The 15,951-nt window shown below is 45.8% G+C and overlaps 1 protein-coding gene across 3 annotated transcripts in view; it reads left to right on the plus strand.

The window, feature by feature from the left end:
• Positions 1-15,951, plus strand: part of Prune1 (prune exopolyphosphatase 1) — a 30,126-nt gene that overhangs the window by 779 nt on the left and 13,396 nt on the right. Inside the window, exons 2-3 of one of the 3 annotated variants that reach the window (XM_021656822.2) lie at positions 11,216-11,308; positions 13,801-14,003. In XM_021656822.2, the coding sequence (XP_021512497.1) occupies positions 11,216-11,308; positions 13,801-14,003 (296 nt within the window). Of the gene's footprint in view, positions 1-11,215; positions 11,309-13,800; positions 14,004-15,951 lie in introns of those variants that run through there. The other 2 variants (XM_021656823.2, XM_021656824.2) reach the window with 2 other exon arrangements.

Genomic DNA, 15,951 nt, shown 5'->3' on the forward strand with positions numbered 1-15,951 from the left:
TCCGGGTGAACCACGGGATGGAGAGGGCACCTGGGTGCAGGGCTTTATTGCCTCTGATGGCGATCTGCCCCCCCCACCCCCATAGAGGCGGTCATAGTGTTTTACTTTAAATCTGTTTTTAAACCAACAAATGCCTCAGGCATATGTGTTGACTCACAACTTACCTTCCTTTGCTTCCAGTGTTCTCCTTCGGAATTAACACACAGACACGCACACGCAAATCCGTACAAATACCCTCCCCTTGGTGAGGGGTAAATACAAAGTGTGTGGAAAGTGTGTGGAATCTAAACCATAAGGTCGGCCCCTGGATTCTCTGTAGCTTATTTTCAGTGCCTCGGAGCCAGCTGGGCTCACCCAGCCGCGCCGACAGGCTGTGCAGTCCGCAGTCCCGTTAGAGGCTCCAAGTCACCTGGCCCCCGCTGTGAATGGCTCTGCCCCTGAAGAAACCTAGACAGATGGCTGTCTTCCTTTAAAATAACTTAGCTGGGTGTGGTAGCCACATGCCTCTAGTTCCAGCACTTGGGAGGACAAGGCTGAACGCTCACCAGTTCAGGCCAGTTCTAGGATGAAAAATAAAATAAAACAGAACCCTCAAAGAAACCAAACCAAACCAAACCTCACAAAAATAGAACAAAACTTAAAGTTCCTTGTTAAAGACTGTGGTCTTTCACAAACCTTGAAAGTCTCCTAACTCTGCTGTAGCTTTGGCTGCAGGGTTAAACAAATATTCTTAATTTGAATTTGGGGTGAGGTTCAAATTGATGCCAGCTACACCAAAAATTTCATTTTGGAAGACATCTTGCCAGGCATGGTGCTGCATACCTGTAATCTTAGTCCTGGATAGGTTGAGGCAAATATATATACATATAAATATAGTAGCTGAAGTGCAGCCTGGGCTACAGACTGAGGTCTGAACAAACCTGGGCTCCGTGGTGAGACTCAATCATCCTCATAACTCCCCTGAGGTAAAACAAAACAAAACAAAAAAGAGCCACCATAGTTTTTGGAAGTTGTTTTAATTTGGAACCAATTCTCATTGGTTCTTTTCTTGTGGGATTCTCCTGCCTTCATCCCCCAGTGCCAGTTAAGAAGAATGCTATCACTCTTGGCCTGAGGTCTGCCTATGTTGTTTTACTTTCAGTGTGTGTTTGCGATGGCCTTATATGGCCCAGGCTGGCCATGAAGTCCCAATGTAGCCAAGGTTGACCTTGAACTTTTGGTTTTTCTGTTTCTGCTCTCTGAGTGTTGGGATTATAGGAGTCTACTGCAATGCCCGGTTTAGCTATCTTTTTTTTTTTTTAATTTTTTTTTAATTTAAATGAGTCAGGTCTCACTGTGCAGCCCTAGCTGGCTTGGAACTATGTAGCTTAGACTAGTCTCAACCCAGGGATCTTTCTGCCTCTGGGATTAAAGGCCCTTTAAAATGTTTTTTTCTTTTTTGTGATATGTATATGTATGTATTTGTACATTTAAGTGCAGCGCCCATGGGATGCAGAAGAGGACAGTGGATCCCCTGGGACTTCAGTTCAGGTGGTTGTGAGTTACCTGACGTGGTTGCTAAGTCCTTTGAAGATCAGTGTGGGTTCTTAATCACCGAGCCATTTCTGTAACCCCTAAAGAATTGTTAGATTAAGCCTTATTTATTTATTTATTTATGGGTGTGTTGGGAGCCTCACCATGCAATGGATACATGTGGAGGTCAGAGGAAACATTCTCCATGTTCTCCGTTCACCAAGTGGGTACCATGGATCAAATTGAGGTTTTTATGTTTGGTGGAAAATGCCTGTGTCTGCTGAACCATCTGCTCTCTCCCCCTCTCTGCCTTCCTTTCTTCTTCTCTCTCCACAAAACAATAGTTTTGTTTTTTAAATCATGGCATCTTCACACACACACACTCACACACACTCTGTTAGACTTTCTTCTCATTTGTTCCCCTTTCCTAGCTCTTGTTTCCTGAGATAGTATCTTGCTCTATAGCTTAGGCTAGCCTGGGACTTTTGTCTTTTTGCCTCAGCCTCCCAAGTACAAGAGGGCATCAGAACCCATTATAGATGGTGTGAGCCACCATGGAGGTGTTGGGATGTGAACTCAGGACTTCTGGAAGAGTGGTCTGTTCTCTTAACCATGTAGCCCATCTCTCTCCAGTCCTGAGAGCTTTTTTTTTAAGTCTTTATTTTTGGGAGCTGGAGAGGTGACTCAGCAGCAGTTAAGAGCATTGGCTGTTCTTCCAGAGGACTCTGGTTCAATTCCCAGCACCCACACGGCATGTCACAACTGTCTGGTCTGTCACTCAAACTTCAGTGGATCCGACTGCCTCACACAGATGTATATGTGTGCCAGACACCCAGTGTGCATAAAAATAAATACATTTTAAAAAAGAATTAATTTTGAAGATTTTGGAAAAAATCCTAATTTTTAAATTATTTGTGTTTGTACATGTGAGTGCAGGTGCCACATACCCGTGGAGCTGAAATTACAGGAGGTTGTAATTTGTAATCCAGTGTAGGTGCTAGAAACTGGACTTGGTCCTTCGCAAGAGTAGTCAGCGCTTTTAACTGATGAGCCATCTTTTCAGCCCCTTAATATTTCTTTATGGGTGTGTGTGTGTGTGTGTATGTGTGTACGTGTGTCCACGTGTACGTGCGTCCATGTGTGCGTGCATGTATCGAGGAGGCCAGAAGAGGATATTGAGTCCCTGGAACTGGAGTTACAGGCAGTTGTGAGCCACCTGACTTGGGTCCTGGGAACAAAATTTCTGTTTTCTGGAAGAGCAGCAAGGATAATTAACTGCTGTATCTCCCAGTGTTAATGGAGAGTGTTTAGGGCATCGTTCTAAGTGCTATCCTGTTGGGAGTCTTTCAGCTTCATGTAAATACTTGTTCTCTTTTCCACTATGTAGTGAAAAGCCTGTGGACCTGAAAACTGACCCAAAAGCACGAATCGTCTCTCCAGCACTTACCCTCCACACCATTCCCCCCCAGATAACAGTCTTCTACGATATTGTGAAAATTGGCAAGAGATCAGATCTACTGTAACACTCTTCCAGTATCACACTATCCCAGTTCTCCAAATTCCTCCTCCAAGGAAAGCTAGCTCCTTTGTGAAGCTGTGTGCTCCCCTCCTGAAGGAGCCTTAGAATCTTGTCAGCACAAGCCTCACTAGTCCAGAGAGTAAGTGGATGCAGCTCTAAGAATGTTAGCTGAGAAGACAGCAGCAGTATATGCTGGGGGGGGGGGATTTTCACTCTTTTTAATTGCAGAACTATTACATAAGGAAAACATTGAAGCACAAAACATACGAAGTGGAAAAGATAAGGCCTTTTTTTTCCTTTCCTTTCCATCCAGTTACCCCAGAATCTGTTACTGTTTCCTTTTTTAAGAGAAATGTGTGCGTATGTGTGTATATGTGTATATCTTTGAGTGTCCTTGTGTGGGGATGTGTGGGGTATGGGAGGTTGTATCTGTGAGCATCTGCCACACGAACCCTCAGTTGTGTGTGTGTGTGTGTGTGTGTATCTGTGAGTGTCCGTGCATGTGTGTGTGTGTATCTGTGAGCATCTGCCACACGAACCCTCAGTTGTGTGTGTGTGTGTGTGTATCTGTGAGTGTCCGTGCATGTGTGTGTGTGTATCTGTGAGTATCTGCCACACGAACCCTCAGAGTTGTGTGTGTGTGTGTGTGTATCTGTGAGTATCTGCCACACGAACCCTCAGAGTTGTGTGTGTGTGTGTGTGTGTGTATCTGTGAGTGTCCGTGCATGTGTGTGTGTGTATCTGTGGGTGTCTGCCACACGAACCCTCAGAATTCAGAAGAGGGTTTTAGTAAGTCCCTGGAGCTGGAATCACAAGCTGTTGAGCCACCCCATGTGGGTGCTAGGAGCTGCTGAGCTCGTTCTCCAGCCTCCAGCTAATGTTTCTTGTATGAAGAGAGCCTAACCCGAGCCTGTCTACATAGCACATTCCAGGAGGTCAGGGACTCTGTAGAGAGGCCCAGTCTCAAACAAACGAGAGCTTGTTTGGCATCTGCAACAGGAGGGTGCAGCTCTGCGTGTACCCTGACCGGAGAGCAATCTCCTGATAGGGAGTGTTGTCGTCCTCAGGGCTGGTGCATCTTCAGGAGGCATGTACCTGGGCAGGTGGAGGAGGAAGCTGGACACTGGCCTAGCAGGATGGATCAGCAGACTCAGTCCTGGTGATCAGTGGGATGGCGGAAGTCTCAGCCAGATAACCCTCACACCTGCCAGTGTAGAAAGAGACCAGATTCAGACAGTCATACCAATTAAGTGACTGTGAGCTGTGAGCACTTGGATTTACACAGGACAGGGACAGCTGATAATAGCCAGTTCTGCTGCAAGACTGTATTTTTAGCATGTGACACTAGAGAACTTTTCTGTAGTCTCTGCTGCATAACTGTAGCATGTTCCTCTGAAAAGTCTGCCAGATCTGAGCTTGGTGGCGGAGGTTGAGGTGGGAAGAGCTCAAGTTAGGGGTCAACCTGGACTATGGAGGAGGTTCCAGGCCTGGCATGTGTGGGAAAAACCAGAAAGGACCTGGTTGCGGTGGCGCACGCCTTTTGTCCCAGCACTGAGGCCTAGTCTACATAGTGAGTTCCGGGACACCCAGAGATACCTAGTGAGACTTTGTCTTGAAAGTCGCAAGTCTCAAAACCAAAAACAAACAACAACAAAAACAAAGGAAGGGAAAGAGGGAAAAAGAGTTTGTTTTGTTATGGACTCCTATCCCCATTACTCCTCTTGCCCATCGGTAGGTGGGGTGCTTTTCAGGCTGAGTTAAGAACAAAGGTACCATTCTCAGGCGTGGCCTGGGATGGGTGATGACGTGGATGCTTGTTCTTTCTTGTAGTCCTCCCGTTTCCTATGTTGGGGGGTGGGTTATCTGGCCTTCCTGACCCCTTTGTTACTGTTGTGTAGAGCAGATACCGACCATAGTCCTCGTCATAAGGGAAGTGGTTTTCTTAGTCCTAAACCCTCTTCCTGCCTGCCATCCACGCCATAAAACAAACAAGACACTTCAGGATGTGTTTTTTCAACTAATGGGTCTTTTTCTTACTCTTCTTTTAAAATTTTTCTTAATTTAATTTTTATGTATTTTCTTGCGTGTGTGTGTCTGTGTGTATGTGCATCTCATAGAAGAGGGTGTCAGATCCCTGAAATAGATTATGGATGGTTGTGAGCCACTGTGTAACTGTTGTTGGGAAACAAACCGGGGTCCTCTGCAAGAGCAAGAAGGGCTGTTTCTTGTTTGGCTTTTTGAAACAGGTTTCTGTTTGTTTTGTTTTATTTTTTTCAGTCTGTTCCTGTTTTGCTTTTTTATTTGTTTGTTTTGTGGGTAGCCCTGGCTGACCTGGAACTCTCTGTAGACCAGTCTATCCTCAAACACAGAGATCCTCCTGCCTCTGCCTCCCAAGTGCGGGATTAAAGGCTTGTGCCACCATGCCCGGCTATAACAAGTGTTCTTAACCACTGAGCATCTCCTTTAAATTTTTGTTTATATTACACTATTTATTGTGCTTGCACACACACACGTGCCACGTTGCACACATGGAGGTCAGAGAATGGTGTTCAACTGTTAATGTTCTATTATGTGGGTCCCAGTGATTGAACTCAGATTGCCAGGCTGCACAGTGTCCATTTTTACCCAACAAACCATAATCTGCCCCTTTCTTTTAGAAATATTTTCACTGGGCGTGGGGTTCATACCTTTAGTACCGGATGGAGGGTCTCTGTGAGTTAAAGGTCAGCCTGGTCTTCATATTAAATTTTACATAGAGAGACTCTCTCAAAACAAAAACAAACTGGGCATGGTGGCACATGCTGTAATCCCAACGCGTGGGAGGTAGAAGCAGGAGAATTACCAGGAGTTGAAGACCAGCTTGGCCTACATAGGGAACTCTAGGTCAGCCAGGGATGTAGTGAAAGTAGGTAGGTTTGATGGCACATGCCTTTGATCCCAGTCAGAGGACGGCAGATCTCTTTGCATTCAAGGCCAGCCAGGTCAACTTAGATAGATCCTGTCTGTAAAAAAAAAAAAAAAGTATGTTTCCTGTGGCACTCAGATTCTGTTTCTTCCATTGGCAGCTCGGGTTTCTCATGCTGCTAAGTTTAGCTGTGTTTTCCCTGAACTCTTCCTCTGCTTAGAAAACAGACACTGTTTGGTCTGTATATTCAGCTGGTGGAGAGGTGGGCTGGAGGTGAGAGTTACATATCTTTCCTAAAAGAGGACAGTGCCTTTTAAGTGTGTGTGTCGGCAGCTGTGCACACAGGGGTCTCCGCTTTCTGGAGCATAATCCTGAAGAGTAAAGAATACCCTTTTCCTCTCTCTCTTTTCCCAAGACAAGGTTTCTCTGTGTAGTCCTGGCTCTACTGGACTCACTCTGTAGACCAGGCTGGCCTCAAACTCACAGATGAACCTGCCCCTGCCTCCCAGAGTGCTGGGACTACAGGCATGTGCCAGTATGCCTGGCCCTTTTCACTCTCTTGATCTTCTAGTTTGTATGCTAAGCTGTGTTCTGAATTAGGGGTACACAGTCATGAAAAGATTTGGAGCCCCTTACGGTCTCATCTTTCCTGAGAACTGCAGCTGCAGGAAGCTAGAGCAGGAGAGGGTCACCTGCCTGGATGGCAAGGAAGACTTCACAGAGAAGGGGCTTTTCAAAGGGTGGGCCAGCCTCGGCAGGGAGGAGCAAGGGAAGATGGGGGAGGGGCTGTGTTACAGAGGAGGCTCTTAGATGATCTCATTTAACGCTACAATGGTGTGAAACAATTTACAGTGTTATCCTTTTCTTGATTTTTGGATCTCATCTGTAGTCCAGGCTGGCTTAGAACTCATTATATAGCCCAGATTGGGTTCAACATTGCTGCAGTCCTGCTTGAGCCCAAGTCTGGGGTTAAAGGTGTGCTCCAACATGTCCAACTTATCCTCATTAAAAAAAAAAAAAATGAGCTGGGTGTGGTGGCAACGCCTTCAGCCCACAGACTCTGAGTCAGAGGCTGGTGGATCTCTTTGAGACCAGCCTGGTCTACAGGTCAATTCCAGGACAGCCAGAGCTATTCAGAGAAACCATGTCTCAAAAAAATTTTTTAATTGTATGTACATGTGTGTATCTATGTGTGGGAATATGCACATGAATGGAGGTGACCCCAGAAGCCAGAAGAGGGCATAGGATACCAGGGAGCTGGAATTACTGGTCATTTGAACCACCCAATGTAGTGGCTGAGAGCCTAACATTGGTCCTCTTCAAGAACAATACATGACCCATCTCTCTATCCCAAAAATAATAAAAATTCTTATCGTGTATTTATATATTTGTGGGGGTGGGGAAAATTCAGGAGCACCCAAGCATGCGATAAAGGTCAGAGAACAGCTTGCAAGGTTCCCAACTCTTTCTACCATATTGGTTCTAGGACCTGAACTCAGGCTGTCAAGATTGGCAGCCCTACCCTCATTTTATAAAGCAACCAGGACCCCATATTGAGTTAGAAGCAGCACTGGATTCAACCCAAGTCAGTGATTTTCCAAGTGGTGTCCTGCCGCTTCCAGAGAGTGAATAGTGCAAGGATGGCTTCAGGGGCAAACATGCACTGTGGTTTGGTGGGGTGCATAGTCCAGGCAGGCTTGCGTGACATTGGGGGGTGCTGGCCGGGGATGGGAAAGAAGAGAAGCTGCATACCTTTGGTAGTCCCAGGTCTGGGATCTGCCACAGGTGGCAGAGCATCTGTGCCATCCATTGCTGGCCTTGGCTGAGCTCCAGAATTTGCTGTTCATCGTTCAATTGGAGACCACTTCTCTTCCCTTCATGCTGTGAAGTGGCTTTGGTCCCTTCCCTCTGCTTCTCTTTACCTTCCCTCCCTGCTGGGGATCTGACTGGGTGTGATTCAGCTGCACCGTGACAGGGATGCTTTTCCAAGACCTTCCGAGAACTTGTTGCTCACCCTTTCTCTTGTCCTCTACGCTTCCCTCCAGCTGAGACACGGGGCCCTTCATGTTTACAGCGCCCTTGCTGCTTTGGTGAGGTTGACTCTAGGGTTTTCCTGACACTTTGGTCCTCAGCCATCTGAGCTGTCTGTCTGGGAAACAGAGGGGCCTTCTCTGGTCTCAGGAGAAGTCAAAGGAGAAACTGTGTCATGACTGCAGTCTTGGGAATAGAACTCTCTCATTGCTTTGGAAGAGAGTTTCGTGTTGCCAGGAGTGGTGGTCCAAATATAGGATTGCAGCTTTAGGGAGGCCGAGGCAGGATGCTTTTGAGTTTGAGACAAGACTCCATCTTAAATAAAACAAAACATTGGGCTGGAAAGATGGCTCAGTGGTTAAGAGCACCGTCTGCTCTCACAGAGATCTTACATTCAATCCTCAGCAACCACATGGTAGCTCACAACCACCTGGTGCCCTGTATTGCCATGCAGGCAACATGCAGACAGAGCACTCATATATTTATTTATTTTATGCATATTAGTGCTCTGAGAGCGCAGTAGAGGGTGTAGATGGTTGTGAGCCACCATGTGGGTGCTGGGACCTCTGGAAGAGCAGACAGAGCTCTTAACCACTGAGCCACCTCTCCAGCCCCCATATATATCTTAAAAAGAAAGAAAACATTACAGAAAAATGTAGCAATGGCCCAGTGGCTGAGAATGCCAGCTGCCCTTCCAGAGGACCCTGGTTCAATTACCAGCACTCATATGGTGGCTGGGTAACTCCTGTTGCAAGAGATACGGCTCCCTCTCTCGTCTTTCCAGGCAATGCCCACATGTGGCACATAGTCATACATACAAGCAAAATACCCAAATGCAAAAAAATAAAAACAAATCTCCAAAGATGACTTTTAAAATTGGAAAAGACTAGCCCTTCCATGGTGCTCTTTGATAGCTCCGAGCTCACTCTGTACACACGCGGTGCATAACCATCAAACCAGGCTAGTTGGCATATCTGTCATTCAGACATGTTCCTCTCGTTTTCTTGTTGTTTTGTTATGTTTTCCCCTTCAAGACAGGGTCTCGCTGTAGCCCAGGCTGACATGGAACTCACTATGTAGAGCAAGTAGTCCTCGAACTCAGAGGTCCACCTGCCTCTGCCTCCTGAGCACTGGGATCAAAGGTGTGGACCACTGCACCCAGCTCTTTTATCTTTATTTTGACACGGGGTTTCCTGTGGCCTATCTGTTCTTGTAGACACGGTAGTCTAAATGTGTTTGAAGACTAAGAGCGCAGGAGATGAATGGAAATAAGGTTAATGATATCAGTTCTGTCTCTCCATGCATTATCAGCAGCTGGACGTTACAAGTTCAAAGTAAAAGTTCTGTGCCAGATGTGGTAGCACATATTTTTAAATCTAGCACTGGGGGAAGGGACATAGAGGTAGATCTCTATGAGTTTGAAATGAGACTTCATCTCAAAACAAAACACAAACATTCCTGGCTGAGGAGATAGCTGTCTTAGTGAGGATTCCTATTCCTGGGATGAAACACCGTAACCAAAGCATCTTGGGGAGGAAAGGGTTTATTCAGCTTATGCTGCCTCAGTCACTGTTCATCACTGATGGAAGTCAGGACTCAAATAGGGTAGAAACCTGAAGGTGCAGGGACTGATACAGAGACATAGAGAGGTGCTGCTTGCTGGCTTGCTCCTCAGGGCTTGCTCAGCCTGGTTTCTTATGGAACCCAGGCCCACCAGTCCACCAGTGGGCTGGGCTGCCCCACATCAATCACCAGTTTAGAAAATAACCTGCAGGATTGCCTGCTGTCCAAGCTTATGGAGGCATCCCTGCCCTGCTGCCCCCTCCCCAGGACAGCGTTCCTCTGTGTAAAGCTGGCTGTCTTGGAACTCTGTAGACCCTCCTGGCTCTGCTTCCGAAGTAGAATTAAAGGATTAAAGGCTTGAGCCACCGCTGTCAGCTCTGGAGGCATTTTCTTAATTGAGGCTCCCTCCTCTCCAATGACTGGAGCTTGTGTCAAATTGACATAAAACTAACCATTACAATGGCTAAATGAACAAAATACTTATCAAGAAAGTATGGGGGCCTGTAATTCCAGCATTCTGAGAGGCAGAGGCAGGCAGATCTCTGTGAGTTCAAGGCCAGCCTGGTCTACAAAGTGAATCCAGGACAGCCAAGGCTACACAGAGAAACCCTGTCTCAAAAAAAAAAAAAAAAGTATGAGGACAGAAGTTCAGATCCCCAGAACCCATGTAAAGCTAGCGGCTACAACATGCATTTGCAATCTTAGTGCATCTACAGCAAAGCAAGATGGAAGATAGACAGGAGAATCCCTAGAAATTTGTAGACTTGTAGTGGTGAACAAGAGAACCTCTCCCCAAAAAGGAGGAAGGAGAGGACCAACATCTGAGGTTGGCACCATGGCTTATGCACACACATAAACTCAAATTCATTTAAATATGTGTTCAAGCCAAGCCAGCTCATGCCTGTAATCCCAGCTTCTTGGGGATGAGGCAGATGGATCAAGGCCAGTCAGGGTTATAGAGTAAGACCCTCTCTAAAACAAAACAGCAAAAATCCAGCAAGGTTCTAGCAGCAGCCAGTCTTGGCTGTGGGTTATGTATTTACCTTCTTAGTGTAGCATACAAAGTAGTGTGTGTGTGTGTGGAGGAAGGTGAGTGAAGGTGCCTCATTCCAAGCCTGGAGCACGTGGTGTGGAGTTTGGAGGACAGCTTTCAAGTGCAGGTTTTCTCCAACCACGTGGATCCCAGGGGCCAAACACAGGTCAGCAGGCTTGGTTTCTGGCAAACACCCTTATCCACTGAACCTTCTTGTTGGCTGTAGATTTTATTTTTGCCTTTATTTTCAATAAAGCCATTTTGCTTATTTTTTATAGCTTAGAAATGTAAGAATTATTCTTCTGTTTTGAAAATAGGGGCAATGAGTGGCAAGTTAGGCCTGGTATCCTTGAACGCATGGCTTAACTGTCCGTGACAGCGTCCTGTTTTTGCCTACAGTGAGTGTCTGAAGACACTTAAGCAATGAGATGATTGTTTTGTGTTTTTCTGAGGGTTAGCATGCAAGGACATGGGTCAGTGGAGGGGAAAAGCACCTTTCTGCTAACTGGTTGTATACAGTGGCTTAAAGCCTAGCCATTTGGGCCCTCTCTGCCAGTCCCCTGAAGGTCAGCACAGTGTACGTGATGCCCAACTTGAGTGAGGGGAGGGAAATACACAGAAATGATTTCATTAGTTTCTCCTTCCCCTCCAGGAGTCCAGGCCTGTACATGTTGTGCTGGGAAACGAAGCTTGTGACTTAGACTCCATGGTGTCTGCTCTTGCCCTGGCTTTCTACCTTACAAAGGTGAGTACCAAGAAACAGCCCCTTAAGTGAGAAGGAATCGAGAGGATAAGGGCCATCCTGTGTCATTATAAATAAATAAAAGAAATAAATAAGGGCTGGAGAGATGGCTCAGAGGACCAGGATTCAATTCCCCAGCACCTACATGGCAGCTCACAACCATTTATTTATTTTTTTATTTTTTGCTTCTTTTTTAAATTTTTAAAATTTTATTAATGTACATTAGTGTAAAGATATCAGGTCCCTTGGAATTGGCATTACAGACAGTTGTGAGCTGCCATGTGGGTGCTGGATTTTGAGCCTGGGTCCTTTGGGATAGCAGACAGTGCTCTTAACCACTGAGCCATCTCTCCAGCCCCTCATAACCATTTATAGTTGCAGTTTCAGGGGATCAGAATGCCCTCTTCTGACCTCCACAGCCACCAAACACACATATGGTACACATACGACACAGGCCAAATACTCAGGCATAAAATAAAGTAAGTCAGTTAAAACAAATAAAGTTGGAGAGTGGGTAAGATAGCTCAGTTAATAAAGGCCTTAATGTGCAAGCATGAAGACCAGAGTCGAATCTCTAGGCATGGTGGCACTCCCTTCTCATCCTAGCATGAGAGAGGTGGGCAGGCAGATCCCTAGGCCCCAGCGGCCAGCCAGCCTAGCCTACCTGTTGAGTTTCAGTCAAGTGAGAGCTTTGTCACCCTGTCTCAAAACAGAGAGGGGGTTCTGGTGCCTTTAGAATGACAACTGAGATTGTCCCCTGACCTCAGTGCTTATGCAGGAACGGATACAGCTGTACCCGTTCATAACACAGAAGATAAATAAAGACCCCTAAACTTCACTGAATACTGTTTTATCATATGTCTGTTTTGAGGGATGTCTTTCTATTGCTGTGAAGAGAGACCATGACCATGGCAAGTCTTGAGAAAGAAAGCATTTGTTGGGCATAGTGACACACACACTTTTAACCCCAGCACTCAGGGAGGCAGAGGAAGCTGGATTTCTGAGTTTGAAGCCAGTCTGGTCTACAGAGTGAGTTCCAAGACAGCCAGGGCTACACAGAAAAACCCTGCCTTAAAAATAAAATGAAAGATATTTAATTGGGCTTGCTTACAGTCTGAAAGGTTTAGTTCATTGTCATCATGGCACTGAGCATAGTGGTACACAGGCAGACATGGTGCAGGAGAAGTGGATCCACAGAACCCACAGGCAGCAGGAAGAGAGAGCCACTGAGCACACCCTGGATCCTTGAGACCTCAAAGCCCACCCCTAGTGGCACACTTCCTGCAACAAGGCCACGCCTCACAATCCTTCCCAGGTGTTGATGACTAAATATTCAGACATGAGCCTGTGGGGTGGAGGGTCATTTAAACCACTATAGAGGACCTGCAAAACCATAAAGTTATACTCAAATAACTTATTGTTGAGTTTCTTATGGATACCAGTGATGCAGTATTTAGCTTTCTCAGGTTAGCTGTTTGATTTTTGAGACAGGTTTTCATTTATTGGACACTGATGTTGAACTTAGCTGAGGGTAGCACTGAATTTTAAGTTCTGCCTCCACCTCCTGTGTGCTAGGATTACAGGCGTAAACCACCACATTGGTTTATGCAGCCTCAGGAATTCCTAGGCCTCTTGCATGCCAGGTAAGTACTATACCAACCAAGCTACCTGCCAGTCCATGTCACTTAAAAAGAAATGTTTATTCTTATTTTGTGTGTCTGGGTGTTTTGCCTGCATGTATGTCTATGTACTAAGTGTTTGCCAGGTGCCCTCAGTGTCGAGAAGAGGCATCGATTCCCGGGGACTGGAGTTACAGACAGTTGTGAGCTGCCTTGTGGGTGCTGGGAATGGAAACTGGGTCCTCTGGAAGAGGAGCCAGTGCTCTTAACCTCTGAGCCATCTCTCTAACCGCTGCTCAGGTTAACTCTTAAGGACTGATAATCTCTTTCCTGTAGCATGAAGTCTATACCCAGGTCTTTCCATAAGATAGCTTGTTGGTTTCCATGTTGTTGCTAAGAAGGAGGGCAAGGACCATTCTCTCAAAACATTAGGATACAGCTCAATTCATGGTCAAGGCTCTCTGAGTTTGATTCTCCTGTATTTAAAACAAACAAACAAAAAAAAGCCATTTATTTATTTATTTATTTATTTATTTATTTATTTATTTATTGTTTTCTTTGAGGCAGGGTTTCTCTGTGTAGCCTTGGCTGTTCTGGACTTGCTTTGTAGACCAGGCTGGTCTCGAACTCACAGAGATCCTCCTGTCTCTGCCTTCCAGAGTACTGGGATTACAAGCATGTACTACTGTGCCCCCAGCCCCCAGCATCCCTTTGCTTGTAAAAGATTTGGTACTTGTGACCTTGAGATGACGGGAACTTTCCCAAGATCATGTCTCCTTTGGATATGTATGAGGGAGTGAACTCACAATCCAATCTCAGGGTTAGGGTTACTTTTTCCAGACTCTTATGGTGTCTTTTTTTCAATTCCTTGACTAGACATCTGAAACAGAAGAGATCTTCATACCAGTTTTAAATATAAAGCGTTCTGAGCTTCCTCTACGAGGGGACAATGTCTTCTTCCTGCAGGAGCTTCAGATTCCAGAGCCTGCGCTGATTTTCCGGGATGAGATTGACCTCTGTGCCCTGCACGAGGCTGGCCAACTCAACCTCACCCTTGTTGACCATCACATCTTACCCAGGTGAGTAGATGGGATGAGCCAGTGGGTACTCATCCCATGCTGCTTGACTCCGATGAAAGGCACAGAAAGATCTGCCTTCTAGGCTCTCACAGGCTAATTTTTCTACTTTTTTGTTATTGCTCTATCTATCTATCTGTCTGTCTGTCTGTCTATCTATCTATCGATTTATTATTTATACATATTCTGCCTACATGTGTGCCTGCACACCAGAAGAGGGCACCAGATATCATTATAGGTGGTTGTGAGCCACCATGTGGTTGCTGAGCATTGAACTCAGGACCTCTGGAAGAGCAGCCAGTGCTCTCAACCTCTGAGCCATCTCGCCAGCCCCCTGTTTGCTTTTTTGTATGAGACAGGGTCTTACTGTGCAGCCTTGAGTAGCCGGGAACTATGTTTTCCCAGTCTGGCCTCAAACTCAGAAATCCACTTGCCTCAGGATAAAGTTGATGGGGCCTATTAAAAATAGTATCGTTTAAGCCGGGCACAGTGGCACAGGCTTGTAATCCCAGCATTCAAGAAGGCAGAGGCAGGAGGATCTCTGTGAGTTCAAGGCTGGCCTGGTCTACAAAGTAAGTCCAGCACAGCCAAGGCTACACAGAAAAACCCTGTCTCGGAAAAAAAAAACAACAAACATTTTTGTAGTGTTTATGATATAAACAAAAATATATAAAAATATATAAGAAACAAAAATATATAGTGAGTTCAAAAGAAATAATCATTCAAAATATCAAGTCTGCCTTCAACGTCAAAACTTTTTTCTGTTTTGAAATGGGAGTAATATGTTCTAGTAGACTCTATAAATATCTCAGCTATGTCTGTTCAACAAATGTGTACATCTATCCTAATTCCACTTCTAATTTAGGGCCAGAAGAAGCTGCCAAAAAGCAACATGAGTGTAAGACCTGCCTAAGTGTGTCTGGCTCCTGCTGTTCTTAAAATTGTATATTTTTCCCTTGAGCAACACTGTGGTTGTACTAAGAAGTGTTAGGTGCCTAATGGCATTCATGCATCCATAAATTTACTCATTCACACCCTTTTCTGAACTGGGTGAAGGTGACAGTTTTCTTGCATCTTTTAGTCAGGAAGAGGAAATAAGCAAGCATTGTGTGGGGTGCTGGAGGCAAGCAGTAACTGCTGCTCTAGTCGGACTTGAGGGAATATACACGGACTTAACCCGTCACACTGGAGAGAAACGGGGCCATTGGTAATCTGTAGGGGAGCTGACCCTTGAGCCCAGGCCTAGGAGAGAACTTGGTGTTTGTCCTTGCAGGGTGGAAAGGTGGCTGAGAGGAGCCTTTCAGACAGAGAGGAATTAACAGAGGCAAAGCCAGGCAGGCATGAAATCGCACGGAGTCGGGAACTGGGGCTTGTTTTGCACAGCTGGGTGTAAAATATGTGGGAAAGTTGCGGCATGAATTGACGAGGCTGAGGTAGGCAGGGGCAGATTGTAGAGGTCTTGTAGGCCCTTCTAAGGAGATTGGACTTTGTTTTTAGGTAGGAAAGACTTGTGGGTTGTATGTTTGTTTGTTTTCAAGTGATCATTCAGGAAGCTTCTGAAGGACAGCTTAGACAAGCCTTTAGCTGAAAAGAAGATAGCCGGTTAAGAGACTGCATACTGACGGCCTTAGAAGGTAGCACTGGGCTGGAAAGGAAGCCATGAATAAAAACCCTGCCCTGATGACCTACATGGTAGTTTCATTGTTAGACAACAAGGTCAAGTGTCAGAGTTTAGTTGGAAAGGCAACCCTACGGGGCAATAATTGTAGATTTATATCACACACTTCACAGAGTTCACTTACATGCCATTTAAATGCCACTGCAGATACCACATTAAAGAAGAGAGTAGGGATGGGTAAGGCCAGGGTAAAGGTGACTTCTGTCTGTTTGCCTCAGACCTCCACACTCTTTAAGGTAGGGAGTTAGAGACTGGTCTGGGCAGCTGGAGTTC

Source organism: Meriones unguiculatus, chromosome 10 (genome assembly GCF_030254825.1).
Source record: "Meriones unguiculatus strain TT.TT164.6M chromosome 10, Bangor_MerUng_6.1, whole genome shotgun sequence".
Classification (NCBI taxonomy): Eukaryota; Metazoa; Chordata; class Mammalia; order Rodentia; family Muridae; genus Meriones; species Meriones unguiculatus.